The sequence below is a fragment of the Staurois parvus genome, unplaced genomic scaffold (assembly GCF_062004578.1).
Source record: "Staurois parvus isolate SC_StPar_1 unplaced genomic scaffold, SC_StPar_1.0 ptg000525l, whole genome shotgun sequence".
Classification (NCBI taxonomy): domain Eukaryota; kingdom Metazoa; phylum Chordata; class Amphibia; order Anura; family Ranidae; genus Staurois; species Staurois parvus.
In genome coordinates this window covers 2715708-2728716 of record NW_028318321.1, presented here as the reverse complement: position 1 = coordinate 2728716, position 13009 = coordinate 2715708, and the positions used below count along the sequence as shown (strand labels likewise).

General features: G+C 38.8%; 1 protein-coding gene across 1 annotated transcript in view; it reads right to left on the bottom strand.

Annotated features, from left to right (window-relative positions):
- Nucleotides 1-13009, bottom strand: part of LOC149451693 (opsin-VA-like) — an 85940-nt gene that overhangs the window by 6091 nt on the left and 66840 nt on the right. The window contains exons 3-4 of the mRNA XM_089690277.1: nt 11499-11616; nt 6811-7050 (exon numbers count right to left, since the gene is read on the bottom strand). Coding sequence (XP_089546403.1) covers nt 6811-7050; nt 11499-11616 — 358 coding nt within the window. The remainder of the gene's footprint in view (nt 1-6810; nt 7051-11498; nt 11617-13009) is intronic.

The window sequence follows — 13009 nt, the reverse complement described above, 5'->3', positions numbered from 1 at the left end:
TTGGCCTCCAGAGCAAGGGCCACCTGTGCTGCAGGGAAGGAGCCAGCACAGTGGAAGGCCTTTAAGCAGCTACCAACCCACCCTAGGAACAGGACTGAATGAGTAATCGTACACCCCCTGGGCCAGTTAAAGGGAAAAGGAACACTCTGGTGGAGAACCTGATTAGTTCCTTACCCAGGACTGTTTATCTTAAAGAAGCAGGCACTGGATCCCCTTGCTGAGGGATTCCTTCAGACAGCTGGATAGAGGAGAATTATGTGGGGTGGTATGGCAGGAGAGGCTGGAGAGCTCTTCAAGAAGAGATTTTGGTGTGTAAAGTCTTGTACATGGTTCCAGGAAGTTGTCCTCAGTTGCAGTTTCCGTGAGCATCCCCTACACCTATTACCCTATCCAACTTCAAACACCCCTTAATACAATTTTTAAAAAAACAAACTCAAGGACTGGTTACTGTCTCCTGGATGCAAGTCTGTGAGGAATGTGTGTTGCCTGGCTGTGCAGAACTATAGGGGACCCAAAACTTTAGCGACTCCTAAGGAGGTAGAGCTACACTAATAAGACATGTTGGGCTGGTTGCCAGTGAGTGGAGATACTCCCCTATTTAAGGAAAAACAAGTATAAAGGACACTACAAACCTCCCTCAATTACTGCTCCACCCGGTGCTCAGACCTGGAAGCGGACGATGCCCCCAAAATCAATGAGGAAAACAGGAAAGGTTGGCACCCAGGATAATATCCAACCGTAAACTTCTTTAATAAATAACAGCATCTACAAAGCTAATTGTACTAAGGACTGATTGTCTGAAACACGTCAGATATTTTTAGCTTTGTATGTGCTATTATTTGATAAAGAAGCTTATGGTTGGATATTATCCTGAGCGTCGACCTTTCCCACTTTCCATTCCCCTGTTTAGACTTCAATCAGAGTAGGACCTGCAGCCCATGACACATACTAAGTATTCATTATACAGCTACCTGATCCCTGTTCTGACCTGTGATGAGATACACATTTTTGAGCTCACAGCAGTCTGTTCTACCAAGAAAAGGCTGGCTGATTGTGTTTACCCCCCAGGCCAAATGTCCCCAGTCCTCCCTTGCAAATATTCCTTTTCTTTACCTCTTTTTCCAGGCTTGTAAAATCTGTATTAAAGTATTTTTATTATCTTCCTTCCTTTTTTATGGACACATCTACAGAAATTTAGGGCATTAATAGATAGGTCAAACTCAGAAAGACCCCTAGCCAGAGCAGTTGCAAACAGACTACCTTCTTGGTAGGATGAAGGCTGCATGTTCAGCAGTCTATGTAGGCACCTCCCTGATTAAGGCAAATGTGTACTGCAGAGATCTGAAGTGTGCTTTGCTTAGTAACAGCAGAGTTTGAAGGCTCAAGACTGATTGTTAGAATAATATAATCTGGATAGTCATCTTTACTGCAGCTGAATAGGTTCATATTTAGAGAAAGTCATACTTTTGACCAGGTGGTAAACATGTTGCAGGATCCATAATGTTATGAGCATCCATCCTGTGGAAGACAAAAGGTCCAGTGACAGCACCGCATGCTTGTATAAAGGCCATGGAATATGAGTAAATTGTCAAGGTGCACCTACAGTCCAGAAAGTGCTCCCTCACAATATTCCCATATTCAAGAATAATAATTAGAGATGAGCGAATTATTCAAAAATTCGATTCGGCTGATTCGCCGAATTTGCGGAAGAAATTCGATTCGATGCGAATTTATTCATTGCGAATTTAACTTATTAAAAGGGTTTCTAGGCTTCAGAGAGCCTTTATATTAGTGCAGAACACTGTACCTTTAATTTAAATGCCCTTGGAGTCTGCTGGGGAAGAGAAATAATACTGTCAGTCAGTATGACATGCAGATGAGTGCCGTCGATCTTAGAATCACCGCACACTTCACTCATTTGGGCAGTCACGGGGCACGACGAAGAAGAAGAAGAAGAAGAATGAGAAGAAGAAGAAGAAGAATAATGAAAAGAAGAAGAAGAATAATGAAAAGAAGAAGAATAAGAATGAAAAGAAGAAGAAGAAGAATGAAAAGAAGAATGAAAAGAAGAATGAGAAGAATGAAAAGAAGAAGAAGAAGAATGAAAAGAAGAAGAAGAATGAAAAAAAGAATGAAAAGAAGAAGAATGAAAAGAAGAATGAAAAGAAGAAGAATGAAAAGAAGAAGAAGAAGAATGAAAAGAAGAAGAATGAAAAGAAGAATGAGAAGAAGAATGAAAAGAAGAAGAAGAAGAATGAAAAGAAGAATGAAAAGAAGAAGAAGAATGAAAAGAAGAAGAAGAAGAATGAAAAGAAGAAGAAGAAGAGGAATGAAAAGAAGAAGAATGAAAAGAAGAATGAGAAGAATGAAAAGAAGAATGAGAAGAATGAAAAGAAGAATGAAAAGAAGAAGAAAAAGAATGAAAAGAAGAATGAAAAGAAGAAGAAGAAGAATGAAAAGAAGAAGAAGAAGAATGAAAAGAAGAATAAAAAGAAGAAGAATGAAAAGAAGAAGAAGAAGAATGAAAAGAAGAATGAAAAGAAGAATGAAAAGAAGAAGAAGAAGAATGAAAAGAAGAATGAGAAGAAGAATGAAAAGAAGAATGAGAAGAAGAATGAAAAGAAGAATGAGAAGAATGAAAAGAAGAATGAAAAGAAGAAGAATGAAAAGAAGAAGAAGAAGAATGAAAAGAAGAAGAAGAAGAATGAAAAGAAGAAGAATGAAAAGAAGAAGAATGAAAAGAAGAATGAAAAGAAGAAGAAGAAGAATGAAAAGAAGAATGAAAAGAAGAAGAAGAAGAATGAAAAGAAGAAGAAGAAGAATGAAAAGAAGAAGAAGAAGAAGAATGAAAAGAAGAATTCCAGTACAGCAAAAAGTGTATCTGCAGAGAGCTCCGCTATTTCTGACAGTTCTCTGACAGTTCCTTCACATTTACAGCGGTTGAAACATTGTATCTATTTGTTTCCGAATAAAAATATCTGTATCCTAAATGGAAACAAATAGATACAATGTTTCAACCGCTGTAAATGTGAAGGAACTGTCAGAGAACTGTCAGAAATAGCGGAGCTCTCTGCAGGGACACTTTTTGCCGGCTGTAGAAGGGATGAAAATCGGCCGATCGGGAAAAATTCGATTCGCGCATCCGAAGTTTGCTAATATTCGGATTCGGTGCGAATCGAATTTTTCCTAATATTCGAAACTAATTCCACTTCGCCAAGTTCGATTCGCTCATCTCTAATAATAATCCCTGAACACTAGAATGATTTTTTGGGGGGAAGTGCGGGAAATTAGAGTGGGTAGTCACCCCTTCATCCCTTTAGAAACTGGATGCTTTTTTCAGACAAAACTTGCCTTCTCATTTTAACAGATCCTTGATACTAATATATTGTAAATGGCTTGTGTTATTAATCTATCCCTGTCTCTACAGCTTAGACTAAGGTTGGCATGGTGTTTTCTGTAAGCTACTGCCATGTCACTTATTGACAATGTGCTACTCTGGAGTTTTTTAGCATATTTCCTTTTTGAAAAACCTAGAAGAAAAAAAAAGTAATTGTAGACAAAGCTGTCTAATGACTTGAACAAATTATTAATCACTTACTTTCTACAGTGGTAATTACCATCCATAACAGTATCTAAAATCTATAATAGTCTAAACTTAAGAGTTGATCAATACTTTGATTTATTTTATTTTTTTCAAACACTTAGCTGCAAATCCTAATTCTTCAGCATTTCATGTTTACTGAGACATGCACACTTGGGAGCAATTAGCAAACATTCAGAAATCCCTTTCAAATGGAAAAGTCTACAGGTAGCGTGCTACTAATAAAGTGTTTGATACTGACTGTGATATGGCCAGTGGAGAGCCCATAGCAATACAGTGATTGCAGTTACACAGGGACCCTTAGATTAAATAAGGTTGAATCTGTAACATACATTGCTTACTGCTAAAGGTGGTTAGAAGGCTTGTGAACATTATTGAGGTTTGTGCAGGTCTTCAGGGTCCACTAGTGAGACAATTGGGTTGATTTGCTAAAGGGAAATAGACTGAGCACTGGAAGTACACCAGGAGTGCACTTCGAAGTGCACTGCAAGTGCACTAAAAGTGCAGTTGCTCTAGATCTGAGGGGAACATGCAAGGAAAATTTAAAAAAAGCATTTTTGCTTGCAAATGATTGGCTGTAAGAAATCAGCAGAGCTGCGCCTCTTTTCAGAGCTTTCCCTCAGATCTAAAGCAACTACACTTGGAGCGCACTTGAAGTGCACTTGCAGGTGCACTTGCAGTGCACAGCCTATTTACCTTTAGTAAATCAACCCCATTGTGACTGGAGCAAATATACTTTGATCTTGCATCAGCCATTATAATAGAGGATAGATAGTGTGGGGTGGTGCTTGGCAAAGTCCTTGGGTGAAGATCCATGGGTGTACACTGCCTCAGCCATAAGTCATCATTGGCAACCACTGCAAAGTCTAGGTATTTTAGAATTTCTTGGCCTGCACTTGCAGTGCTTTTGCAACAGGCAACAGAAACTTTGACATTCCAGGGAAAGCCATAGTTGGAAACTTCACATCAAAAATCCTTATCTAGAGCATAATGACCTTATAGTTCTGCAAAAAGTGTGTTTAACCATATAAGGTGAGTGATAAAAGTATAAAAATAAGGAATAAAATTAGGATAACTAACATTCCTCACCAAATAAGACAAAGCATATATAATTGTGCTCAAAAATTTGCATACCTTGGTAGAAATCGTGAAATTTTGGCATTGATATTAAAAATATATGACTGAAGAATTGTTTGGTATACAAAGAAAAACCCACAGGTAACCTCAGGAGAAATACAGACTGCTCTGGAAACAGAGTGTTTTTTTCAAGGAGCACAATACGACGATACTTAAACAAAAATGAGCTACATGGTCGAGTTGCCAGAAAGAAGCTTTTACTACGCCAATGCTACAAAAAAGCCCGGTTACAACATGCCCAACAACACCTTGACACACCTCAAATCTGGAGTGATAAGACCAAAATAGAGCTTTATGGTCAGAACCATAAACACTATGTTTGGAGAGGGGTCAACAAGGCCTATAGTGGCAAGAATACCATCCCCAGTATGAAGCATGGTGGTTGCTCACTGATGTTTTGGAGTGTGTAAGCTCTAAAGGCATAAGGAAATCTTGTGAAAATTGATGGCAAGATGAATGCAGCATGTTATCGGAAAATACTGGCAGACAATTTGCATTCTTCAGCACGAAAGCTGCCCCTGGGAGGCTCCTGAACTTTCCAGCACAAGAAAGACCCTACGCACAAGGCCAAGTTGACCCACCAGTGGTTACAGCAGGTAAGGTTCCAGAGTAGCCATCACAGTCTCCTGTTCTTAACCGCTTCCCGACCACCCTATAGCAGAATACTACTACAGGGTGGCATGAGTGTGCATAATCATGTGTATATACATGATTTTGCATCTCCGGTTGGGGGAGCGCGCCCTACCTGTGCCGCCATTCGCAGACGCGGCTGTCAATCACCGGGTCCCAGCCAGTGATTACTCGCTGGTGCCCGGTGATTGCCGAGCATCTCCGACGGGGAGAACTGTTTGTAAACCAAGCACAGCCATGCAAAGCAGTGTGCTTACAGTGAAGCACACGAACACAGCACATAGTAAAACACACACTGCACACCGTTAACCCAGTGTCAGAATGCCCCCCACAGTCCCGCTATAAGTCACTGATTGCTGCCATTACAATAAAAATAAAATACAAAAAAATTCCAGTCATTTGTAAACACTATAACTTTCACGTAAACCAATTAATTTACACATATTGTGATTTTTTTTTTTTAGCAAAGACATGTAGCAGATTACATTTTGGCCTAAATTTATGGCAAAATTAGATTTTTTACATTTTTTTTTACTGGACATGTTTAATAGCACAAAGTCAAAAATATTGCTTTTTCTCAAAATTGTTGGTCTTTTTTTTATAGTGAAAAAAATTAAAAATGCACAGACGATCAAATACCACTGAAAGAAATCTCAATTCGTGGGAAAAAAAGGACGTGAATTTCCTTTGAGTGCAGCGTTGCATGAGCGCACAATTGTCATTTAACGCAACACAGCACTGTTGCACAAACAATGGCCTGGTCAGGAAGGGGGGTAAATCCTCTGGAGGGCAAGTGGTTAATATCATCAAGGGGAGATTTTAGATGTGTGGTTCATGCAAGACGACCAAAGACTTTGCATGACCTGGAGGTATTTTAGCCAAGATGAATGGGCAGCTATACCAGCTGCACGGATTTGTGTCCTCATAGACAACTATTACAAAAGACTGCACACTGTCATTGATGCTGAAGAGGGCAATACATAGTGGTAAGAACTAAGGGAATGGACACTTTTGAACAGGGGTCATTTCATTTGCTTACTTGTTGCCACAATTTGTTTTATGATTGTGCCATTCTGTTATCACCTACAGTTGAATATGAATCACGTAAGAAATAATAGAAATGTTTTTTGCCTGCTCACTCATGTTTCATTAAAATGGTACACACTGTATATTACCAGTTCTTCAAGGGTATGCAGACTTTTGAACACAAATGTAAAAAATACAATTCAGATTTATTTCATGGAGTTTCTTGACACCGATGTGTGCAGACATGAAGTACCATACTAATACAACACAAACACTTTCTGAAGTACTCTCTGGGGAGGGAGGACTTTGTTGCATCTAGGTCCATTAGTGGTCACATGTGCATAGAGTAGGTATTTCCATTCTTCTGCAAAAGGAAACACTATATATGAAACTAGTACTGAACATACATGCCATACCTGTTTGTTCATGAAGACATAGATAATGGGATTGTACATGGAAGCGGTTTTTGCAAAGAAGGCTGGGATTGCAGATAGTCTTGCATCCAGCTCTATCGTTGGGTGTGCTGTGACGAGGATAGAGAAAGCAGCATAGGGTGACCAGCAGACAAGGAAGGCCAGGATCATTATTACTACCATTCGAGTGACTTCTTTCTCTGGTTTTCTTGTAGAACCCAGTCTGCCTTGAGTGTCTGATACCTGTATGAAAAGATTGAATGATGTCATGATTCTTATTTTCTTTACTGTCACGATGCTTGAAGCAAACCTTCAGTTAAATGTTTTCTGCTGACCTGCCATGTAATGTCCTGCACCAAACACTTCTGGGTTCTGGCATTTGTACCCCCTTTCCCCTTAAGCTGCAAAGGCAGCCAGGTAGGGATGTACACATGCTGCAGCTATGCTGCTTTGCATTTTGGTACAGCTAAAATTATCCCCCCGCTCATGTTCAGTAGGACCACCACCGAATGTGACATATACAAGTGAATAGGGCTGCTCTGGATCCACAATCCAAATGCTAGGCTTGCACTTGTGGCTTGGTGTTCCTATTCAAACAGCCAGTTTAGCTGTAAAAAACAAAGGCATTTAGGAGGTGGCTGTATCGTCTCCTGAATGCCTGTTGGCTGTGCATGCACTACTCTGTGAAAAATGATCCACCATGAAATTATCACTAAAACAAGCACATGAGCACAGCAGCACAACTGACTGATCATTGCTGAATAACTGAGCTCTGTAGTACAGGGCATTAATACCAAATCATATTCAGGTATTCATCCTGCTTGCATTAAAAAATAGATTTGTATGATGTGATAAAGCTACTGTAATTTCCAACTATTGCTTTTTTTGCATGATTACATACAGTAGATCCAACTTGAACCAATGTAAATGTGTGTGCTATACCTGTGGGATAACTGTGAATGCTGGAAATCACTGTAGTAGACACTACTACTCCAGTGATTGCTGCTAGCTTCCAGGTTCTGTGCCAAGTGCTTGGTGTGCACCATTCAAAGGACACTTCTCATTTTCCTAATGAATGGAAAGCATTTTTGATTGGATAATGTGGAGAGTAGGGCAGTGATGTCATGATCTTCACCTTGTCCAGTCAGGGAACACTTTGAATTTATTGAAAAAAATGCAAGGCTTCTACATGGATTGGTCAGGTATAGCACATGCACACTTACATTTGCTTTTTAAAAAATATGTATTTTTTAAATATATTCTTCAGATTTTTTTTAACATATAAAAAAGTAATTTTAACAAATATTTTTACATATACTGTATATTTGTAAATGCATCCAAAAAATGTAGATTTGTATTTTTAAAGACATACTGTATATTTGACATGTATTGTTAAAAATATTTTTCACATATACGCTGTAATAAAAATGCATTTCAACATGCAGTATATATATATTTACATATATATATATATATATATTATCTTTTTTTATTTATTGAAATATATTTTGAAATATATTGAATATGGCCAAAATTGTAGCATTTCAGATATATGTTTTAAAATATACATCAAATATATTTTTCTTTCATATGGGCAGTGGGCTTGTGTTTTGATTGGGGGTTACTCAATGGTAAAGGGCACACTGTCTAGTGTAAAAGTAGAACCATACTATAGGGATAACATGTCGTCTCTAGCTGAACAGCATTAACTCTGCACAGACTTCCTTAGCTATTAACAAGCATTGATTTCCTATCCAACCTCTAACAAACTTGTAGTACTGAGTTCCTCTGTGTTGAGATTTTTCCTAATAAACCTAGTATAGAACTATTCGACTCAAATCCACTGACCAAGCTTTTAGCACAAAGCAGAGTAAATATTGATTTATAGATTATTGGAGTTTTGTCATTAAAGTGTTACTAAACTCACAACAGTAAAATCAGTCTGCATATGCAGTAAAGCATGCTTGTTATACTCACTGTGGAACCTTAGGGGTTAATCCTCTGCATTGTGTAAAAAGGCTGTTTGACCCTGTCTTCTCTGCTCCTCCTCCTCGTCAAATGTCCTCATCCTATCTCCTGATAAGACAGACTGATCCTATAGCCATTCTGCACATGCTCAATTTAGTATGTATTGTTAGAGAGCAGGGGCGGACTGACCATATAGAAACTCAGGCACTGCCCGAGGGTCTGGAGTCAGTAGGGGGCCCCATGAGATGCCCCTGGTACCTTTTTCATAGGCTTTTTTGAGTTTGGGCAAGGACACAAGCGCCCCATGATCCCCTATTGCCCGGGGGTCCCATGAGTTGTCAGTCCGCCCCTGTTAGAGAGTTTTTTGTTTTCTTGGGAGAGTGCATGCGATCAGCGCAGGGTCAATCAGCACTGTCCACACAGAGGTCAGTGGTCCTGCATCCTCCTAGAGCAGAAAGTAAACTCCTCCTACAGTGCATATTAGAAAAATGTATGAAATAATATAGAAATAAACACACACATGAATAAATACTGCAGCCCAAAACATTGTAAAGTGTCTATACATTTTTTTGAAAGTCCTTTCAAAATATCAGCAATCCAACTATTCACCCAACATTGGTGTCCAATGTAATACATAACTCTTCACCACCAACGTGCAGTAGAATGAGAGGCTTTCCAGATCCAGTCACAATCCTGGCTTCTCATATAATCAAATACTAACAGGAACTGACACCATCAGGATCTCCAGATCTAGTTCAGGCAAACCATATAGACCAGACAATGTTGAAAGAAAGACCAATCTCTCCAGGATCTCCTACTCAAACTCATAGCATGTATGACAATACACACATAAAAAGAGAACAAATTCCTCCCATAGCATAGTACGTTTTATTAAAAATTGTGCAAAACAAGACCGAAATCCAATTAAATGAACAAGTGCCACTCCAGGCACTGGATAATCGCAGAATGTGAGAGAACCGCAACGTCACCACTCTTTCTAACAGGGCCGCAGTGCATTTCATGAGCAGACTCCAGACCACCGGAAGTGACGTTCAATGGGAACAGATCAGGGAGCTCTGAGCTTCCTGATAATGTGATTTTGCAAAATGCACTGAGGCCTGGCCGTTGACGTCACTTCCAATTCCCACTGAACGTCACTCTTTTTATGTGTGTATTGTCATACATGCTATGAGTTTGAGAAGGGGGTCGTGGAGAGATTGCGCTTTTTTTCACCATTGCCTGGTCTATATGGTTTGCCTGAACTAGATCTGGAGATTCTGGTGGTGCCAGTTCCCTTTATCATTTGATTATATGAGAAGCGTGGATTGTGATTGGATCTAGTAAGCCTCTCATTCTACTGCACATTGGCGGTGAGGAGTTGTTTATTACATTGGACACCAGTATTGGGTAAATAGTTGAATCGCTGATATTTTGAAAGGGCGTTTAAAAAAAATGTATGGGTACTTTACAATGTTTTGGGCTGTAGTGTTTATTCAAGTGTGTATTTATTTCTATATTATTTCATACATTTTTCTAATATGGACTAGTTATTAGCCACAGGGCTTTAGCGCCTTTCTATTAATATTAGTATCAAAAGAATATTTACACTCTATTAAGAGCTGCTTCCCTTATTACTATTTTATACACATATTATATTTTTTATTATGAATTTGTAGGTGTGGATGGCGCCACCTAGTGTATTTATTTATAAGAAACATTTTTGATAATACTTTTATGACATGACTTGTTTCTTCAACAACTAAAAAAATGGACATGTAAAAAAACAGATGTATACTGTATACAGGACAACATGGATGGTAGGTATGCATTTCTTTTGTTTGGGTTGTGGTCCCTTTAGGGGATGACAAGTACTCAGGGTATATCACCTTTGCAGGGTGAGGGGTTCCAGAAGGCAAGTAAAAGAGAAAAACTGGCTTGCAGATTCCCCAGGATTGGTAAATCCCTAAATGGGACCAAGAAATCTGAGGCACACAGAGATTTTGGATGGGAAAGAGCCTCTAAACCTGACTATGTGTATCTTGGTCCTGAAAGGGTTAATCCACCTAAAGGAGAGGTCTGAAAAAGGCAAGTAAGCAGTCAGCAGGTGACAGTGAGGTGTGATGTAGAACAGGGCATGCCTGCAGGAAGAGGTGAGATCTTTTCATGAGCTGTGGCTGAGCTGTGGTGCCCATTTCTTTGGACCCCCTGACACAGGTGGGGACTTTAAACAAGGTTTACTGGAGGTGAGCCAAAGTTTTTACATTGTTCCAGTGTGTGAACTGCCTTTTTTTCTGATAAAGAAAGCTTTTTATGTTTGCTCTGTTTTGGAAAAAAAAAGACTTTTTGCTTTTACAAAGTCAGTTGGCTGGCGATCCAGAACCCAGAATATCACAACTAATGTAAACTGAACTGAAGACAGATGTGTAAAATGATGTGAACTGATATTAAAGGATTCAGTTGTCATGCATTTTTTTAAAAATTTTCATGACAGAGCTGACAACGCTCACGTAAAAGAATCACGGTTTCCAGATTTCCTTAGTCTTGCATCCAAGTCACTAAATCAGTACAGCAGTAAGGGAAATGCTGAAAACACGATCTGTCAGTGATACATAAGATTTGCAGGTGCAAAATACTGGAATTAAGGGTTACAATGTATCAGTTGTCCATTTGAGTCTTACTCAGGGTATTCTCATACTTTTATTCCCTTAGCAAGATTTACGCACCTTTCTCAACTTCTTCATTAACTTTCCATAGGACACAAATATAAGCAGCAGAGGTAGCACAAAACATGTTATAAGGAAGGTAATAATGTAGGTTTGGTCTTTCACTGTTCCTGAATACCTGAGGTAGAAAACAAAAAAAAGAACACAATTAGTCTTTACAAAAGTACAGTGTTGTCAATCTAACAATGAACATGCTTACATGAGGGGAGAGTGCTGCTGCTTAATGTCCATTTACTTATAATCAATGCCTCTGCCTCACATAAAATTCATGGCTGATAGCTGGAAGTAGTACAGAAAGATTGTAAACTCTAACGAGCATGGCCCTCTGTTTCCTCTTGTATCAAATTGTATTGTAACTGTAATGTCTACCTTCATTTTGTAAAGCGCTGCACAAGCTGTTGGCACTATATAAATCCTGTTTATTATTATTAGTATTATTAATAATAACAATATACCAGAACAGATATACCCAGAACCAGGTAATTGTTAATCTGCTCCTATTAGTTTTAAAGATAGCAGGCAGCAATGGAGGCAGTATATGACTTTAGGTCTAATTTAAATAGACATGAAAAGAAACTGCTGGAAACTTTTATTACAGTATTATACTAATTCCCTTCCACTGTGGAGTCATAGATCTCCATCACTAGAAGAGGAGAAAATTTTAAACAGTAAAACAGTATAATAATATCAAAACTCTACAAATATACTATAGATCTAAAATGGGAAGAATAGAAGAGGTTGTTTCTCAGATTGCTAAAGGAAGTCAATTAAGATGATTTGAACTAAAACTTAATAAGCTAAAAAAAAAAAAAAAAAAAAAAAAACCACTGGGATCACCACAGTTCCAGAAAGAAGAGAAGATGCTGCAGAAAAAGTAAAAGTGAATAAAGAGAAAAACATGTAAGTCAGTGGTGATAGACATTCAGCCTCAAGTATAAACTAGAGGCACCATCAGTTAAGTAATATGCCAAACCTCTCCAGTGCAGATCAACCCCTAACCTGCTTCTTCATGGTTTTCTTCATTAGTTGGAAGTCTGTACAACCAGATACATTCCCAAAAGCCACACAAGACAGTGGCATACTTAGCATGTTTAAAATCTGGAGAATTATTTTTTTTTTAACAACCTGCTCCCATACATCAAAATAATTATCAGTAATAACCATTATGTTAAACAGTAAGCACAGCAGGGAGCAGAAATAGCTGGTGGGGGAGGAGGGGGGGGGGGGGGGTAGACAGAAACAGCTGTAAATACAGCTGCAACTTTTTGCAGCCCAGATAAGCTATCTTCTGCATTGGTAATACATTTAAAAATAGTTAGGAGGGATTCCTTGAAGACATCACGTCCACTTCCTGATCCCCTGGAGGCATGACCAATAGAATGGGTGTTGCTTTATAGTGTAGGGTTTGTAGTTTGGAAGTAAAATAGGCTCTAGCAATGGTGTCATTGATGGCAATATTAACCCTCGTGGCTGGTCTAAGTGGCTGCAATTATATGCCTTTGATTTGCGGT